Source organism: Sinocyclocheilus anshuiensis, unplaced genomic scaffold (assembly GCF_001515605.1).
Source record: "Sinocyclocheilus anshuiensis isolate Anshui unplaced genomic scaffold, SAMN03320099.WGS_v1.1 scaffold1432, whole genome shotgun sequence".
In the NCBI taxonomy this organism is placed as follows: Eukaryota; Metazoa; Chordata; class Actinopteri; order Cypriniformes; family Cyprinidae; genus Sinocyclocheilus; species Sinocyclocheilus anshuiensis.
Genome location: NW_015546090.1, coordinates 107,009 through 112,463, shown reverse-complemented (window position 1 = coordinate 112,463; position 5,455 = coordinate 107,009). Strand labels below are relative to the sequence as shown.

The 5,455-nt window shown below is 40.0% G+C and overlaps 1 protein-coding gene across 1 annotated transcript in view; it reads right to left on the bottom strand.

Annotated features, from left to right (window-relative positions):
* Positions 1-568: 568 nt before the first annotated feature.
* LOC107700097 (nuclear receptor subfamily 5 group A member 2-like) overlaps positions 569-5,455 on the bottom strand; it is a 53,156-nt gene continuing 48,269 nt past the window's right edge. Inside the window, exon 7 of the mRNA XM_016501619.1 lies at positions 569-723. Within this exon, the coding sequence (XP_016357105.1) occupies positions 647-723 (77 nt within the window). The 3' untranslated portion in view covers positions 569-646. The remainder of the gene's footprint in view (positions 724-5,455) is intronic.

Sequence of the window (5,455 nt, the reverse complement as noted above, 5' to 3'; positions counted from 1 at the left end):
TGATAGTTGTTGTTAGCGGTGAATCTTGTAGCATCGCAGGTCAGGTATCATAAAAATGGCACCCAAGCGCTCCGTTCTGGGGCAAGTATCTGCACAAACAGGCAGAAAGGAGCCGGAGCTCGTATGATTGATATTTCCAGTGCAGATATCACTTAGGAAACACCTGACATGAGCGGAGCATGCTAAGTACTGGAGCGTGAGCCAGCTAGCGTGTTATGCAGCCGGTAATAAAAGTTGGTCATTGATTTTCTGTAGTTGCTTGTAACAGTTAATGTTGATACATCAATAGCTAAAGGAAAGCACAGGCTTTAATAGGAGGCTGAAAATGTGGAAATATGGGAGGCTTAGGCGTTAAATCACAGAATCTATCCCCCAGATCGATAAGACAGTTACAGCAAGTGTCCCTCTGCTTTCCTAATGTTTTACAATAAACTGACAGCTTGTAATAAGGCTCTGGCAGAGGCAGAGGAAGAGAGGAATCCGACAGGACAGAGGAAGAGTTGTGAGACGGAGAAGGAAAACAAGTACCTATAGCTCAGTGTATTCTCAATCACTTCATCCACAGCTTTTGTCGAAGGCAACTCCAGCCGCTCTGTGCTTTTTGAACATGGGGAAAACTTTTACAAACATTTCACGGATGCGTGGTTCACCTGAGATGGGTTTTTTTAGTGCCAGATGCAATCGTGTTCTGGATTCGGTGAGGTTTTGCTGGTAACGTCCAGGCTCACATGGAAAAAAAAAAGCATCGGAAAATGCTTAATATGATAATATGCTTTCAGTTACTTATACCAGTGTTGCTATTGTTAACTAAAACGATTAAAAATAGAAAATAAAACATAGATATGATATAAATAAGATGAAAAACTTAACCTTTTATTCAAATTAAGTGGAATTATACAAATTAAATTGTAATGTTGCCTTGTGAACTAAGTGAAATCAAATAAGCTGAAGTACTAAGATGACTAACTAAAACTCAAATAGATATCAATTAAAGCTAAACAGACATATTAAAAAACTAGTACAAATGACAAAAGCACATTAAATTACTAAAACATACTAACATTTACATGAAAATGTAAATGAAGATAATTCAAAATATTAAAAAAATGATAATATTATATAAATGATACTAAATGATACTGTATAAATATTATATAAATGATACTGTTTTTTTCCTTAAAATACTACAATTTTAATGTCATAATATGGTTTTATTCTTGTAATTTTACTTTTGAATTTTTACTTTATTAATTCAACTATATATCCATGCATATTAGATATCTAACAACTAAAGGCCTATCATACGATTTTTCTCTAAATATTTATTGTCAAATTTTACATTTGTTTATTTTTAATGTGGGCACTAAAACACTGTTGTACAGTGTAGTACTCTTAGTACCATTCACCATGTTTTACCATACTTAAATCCATTCAGCAGAAACTGTGGAATAAAAAGTCTTGGCCTGATAATATTTCAGTGCCAGTGATTTGTGATTCGGGTCAAAATTAGATGATAGAATTGAGCTTCAAGTGTAACGCTAAAATCACAAAACAAAACCTCTATCTGTCAAGGGTAATACACAGAGTTCATCTCGCCATTATCAAGAGTAAATCCATAGATGTAGATTCTTGCCCGCGTAACTTATCTGAAGCGTTTGTAGACATTCAGATAACGATGCTAATGGCTAACGATCGCCAATCACACTTAAAGTTGTTTGCAATTGAAAGCTAATCATAAAGTAATGTGTAGTAACAGATAAAGAACAAAAAGCAAAGAGATAAAAGCAAATTGCAGCCACGACACACAAGCAAAGTGTCGAAATCGGAGCAGAATGGCCGGAATTCGGCAAACGGCCTGAATGCATGACAAAAGCTAGTGTGGCTAAAGGTAAAGTGCCATCCTTTCTCTCCCCTTTAAAAGCACGAGCCCGTTGCCGCGTTGCGCCGTGTCCACAGATATCAGCGGCTTTTATAGCCTGATACAGTCTGAAAGCCTCTTAAGGCTCCTAATGAGGTTGCCGTTTCAAAGAGAGCCTCTCGCCGAAGCACCAGAAGTGAGGCTTTTGATTTCTGTCTCGTGGAATGAAAGGACAGCGGGCAAAAGAAATAACCCTTAAATATTAGGGTCATTGCACGGGCCCACTTCCTCCTCTCCACCAGATTTGTAAAATATCAGAGCACTCAGGACTGATTGGAAGGTTTTGCACTTTTGAGCGAAATCTAAATGAGCATGTTTGGTGACAACAACAAGCGAACGCGTTGAGTGAGCGGGTAAGAGCTGCCGCGCATTGTCACAAATCATGGAAAATAAATTCCTACATGTGCATCGCCGCGTCAATGTGTTTTCAAAGGGTGTCCGCACACACATGCGCTTGCTTTATATGTGTATTGATTAGAGCTGGGCCTCACATCTTCCACATGACTTACAACCCGTCAGTGCCAAACTGCTTGGCTCACAAGAAAAACCTGCCCCTATTATCTTGCATTTAATTAAGACATAGCTGCAGTTTTATGCACCATTATTTGGCCCCGGCCAGGGGTCTCCAAGGCGTAAATATTGAACCGTCCCAGCCCTCGAATGTTAATCAATCCCAACCGACTTCCAAATTATTTGGTCTGTTTCAGGAAATGAATATTTGCACCTGTTATGAGCCTTTGCGCATGCATTACTGATCTCCCCTCTCTTCGCACAAGGGTAGACATATCGATTCAGATCAAGGAAACAAGATGGGCCGGCTTAATTAGAGCTTACCTATGTGGGAACTGCCTTTTTTGCTCCTTTACAGCGAGAGTAAAGGGGAAACGGCTGCGTGCCGTGACTGTATGCAGTGTTGTTCAGAGGTGTTTGGAAAAGACCCCACAGCCAAGCCTCAGGGACTTGAGATGCATCCCATCTCGTAGTCAAGTGTTGATGCCATGAGCGGAAAAATTTTATACCAGTGGCCTCTACATTTTGATGATAACAAGGAAGTGTCGAAATGCGAATTATGTCGATAATTTTAATTTAAAAATAGCTGATGAAAATGCGACAAGGTCAGTTTGCATATTTTGGTTACATTTGATAATATATAAAGTTTTTGAGTATTAGGTGTAATTTCTCGTCAACTAATCCTATTTTGCCCACTATCTGGCATTTAAGGCACACATTATCAAAATTCACGGTAAAAAAGGTCCATTGTCAATAGTGTCGAAATGGACAAAGCACAGAAGTCACTTTCAAAATTTGCGAAATCGGCATTGGGAATTCCTTCATCCTTACGTGAAATTCCTGATTGTGTGGATTCCGATTGAAACGAATGGATTTTGTCCAAAGATGTTGGTCAAAAATTGCCATGCAGTGGTACTTGGTGGCTGCATAAAAGTAAAACTGGCTGGAATTAATCAATATGACATGAAATATTGACTAAATTTAAAAGAGTTATTAAAAAAGTCTGAAACAAAATATCTGGGTAAAGATTAATACTGTTCGTCCACCCAAAATCACTCATAGTTTACCCAAAAAATAATATTCATATTCTTATTCATATTCTCATATTCTTCAAAACGTGACTTCCTTTCTTTTGTGACCACAAAAGAAGATATTTTGATGTTTTAACGGTCCATACAATAAAAGTGAATGGTGTCTAAAGCCTGTTATACTTTAAGTCCGCTAGGGTTCGCGTGACGTAAAAATCATCATCAGAGGGTGTACGCGGAGGCTCAGAGCGGACATCCGTGTGCCTCTCATTTTTTGTGACTGCGCGGACAAGGTCAGTAGGCTACAAAAGCACCAACTGCGCATGCGCAGGCTGTGTGAAGAAGTCCGTCGATACCCGCACCTCTACAATCAGTGTTGCCAAGTCCGCGGTTTTCCCGCTGTTGCCACAGGTTGTTTTTCATGTCCACGGGTTGAAGCGACTCCAATAACATGATATTTATCCTCTGGAATGCGAATTTTAGCAGGGGAACCCCGCCAAAACGTGTATTTTACCCCCCGGAATGCGATTTTTAACTGGAGACCCCCTCGAAACGCGATTGGGCTAGTTTTGAGTAGTGATTGGGAGAGTTTTCTAGTGAAAACCTGGCAACCCTGTATACAATCCGTCGATAAAACAATATAAAGACAGAGAGATGTGCAATAATTCGTGGAGGGAAATTGCCCATAGTTTGGGCAATTGTTTGTTTACTGTTTACATGTTTATTTTCTTTTCAAGCCGATCTACTGCGCATGTGTGGAACACGTCTGCCGAGCGGACCACCAGCATACACTTTCGGTAGTATAAATACAAGCAGTCCGCGTCTGCGCTGTCTGTGTACGCATCCGAATTGTGCATGCGGAAAGTATAACACAGGCTTAAAACAACAATCTGGGAACCTATTGACTTTCATTGTATGGGCAAAAAAACACTTGAGCGTTTTTCCAAAATATCCTCTTTTGTGTTCTGCAGAATAAAGAAAGTCTTTAGAAAGTCTCAGTTTAGAAAACATGAAAGTGAGTAAACAATGACAGAAATTTCTCTCTTTTTTTTGGTAACCCTTCTCTCTTTTTGACCTAAATTTTTCCTATGACCTTGGTTGACTGCTAGAGTTCATGAGTCGGTTCTTTGATTACTATATCAATTTCTAGCAATTTTTCACTGGCTACCACCATTTTAGCATGGCATTTCTAGTTAAAAACAGTTAGTAAAACATGTCTCAAGACGTTCTTGAGGTGTTTATGGAGGGTCGAGACAATCACAGAGGCGGCTCCAACTGAAATGTTGGCATCTTCTCAGAACTGTCCACTTTAATCGTTTCTACCCCCTTTAAACTCCACAAGAACATCGTTCACCCTTCAGCGCCTTTCCTGTTGTCGAGGAAATCAATGTCTTGGTCGTAATTATTTAACCATTGATAAAAGCCTTCAGCTCCTGATAGAGCCAAAGCACTTATTCAACACACTGAGACTGACAGCGGGAAAGATAGAGACGCTTCGACTGGCAGAAAAGCGTGAGAAGTGATCGGCTGACTGCCATCGGTCCTCTCAACAAGCCGGAGGGATCGAGGAGACAAGTGACTGCTCCCGGGTCAACTCATGTCTCCCCTCCTCTTTATTGACACTTATCTTTACAAAGAGCCCCCTGGGCTCCCCCGACAATGACAAATTGTGATGGTTTGGCTGTGTTGAGAGCGAACAGACACTAACTTAAAGCGGTGGGGAGTGGAACGGCGTGGGTAAATGCGATTTTGATTTCCGTTAACGGGCTTCATTTGTAAATGCAATACGGAGACACTGCATTTAACGAGTGTAAGAGGGCTGATGCACTGGATTTGATGTTTTAATGTCATGGCCTCCAAATGTTGACCTTGTGTGTGTGGCCTTGGGTTTACCAGCACATTTACCTGATAACTGATTCTGTTTTAGGATTCATTCAAAAAAGAATGACAGACAGACTTCATAAACAATGTTTGGTATGAACATATATATTATATATAT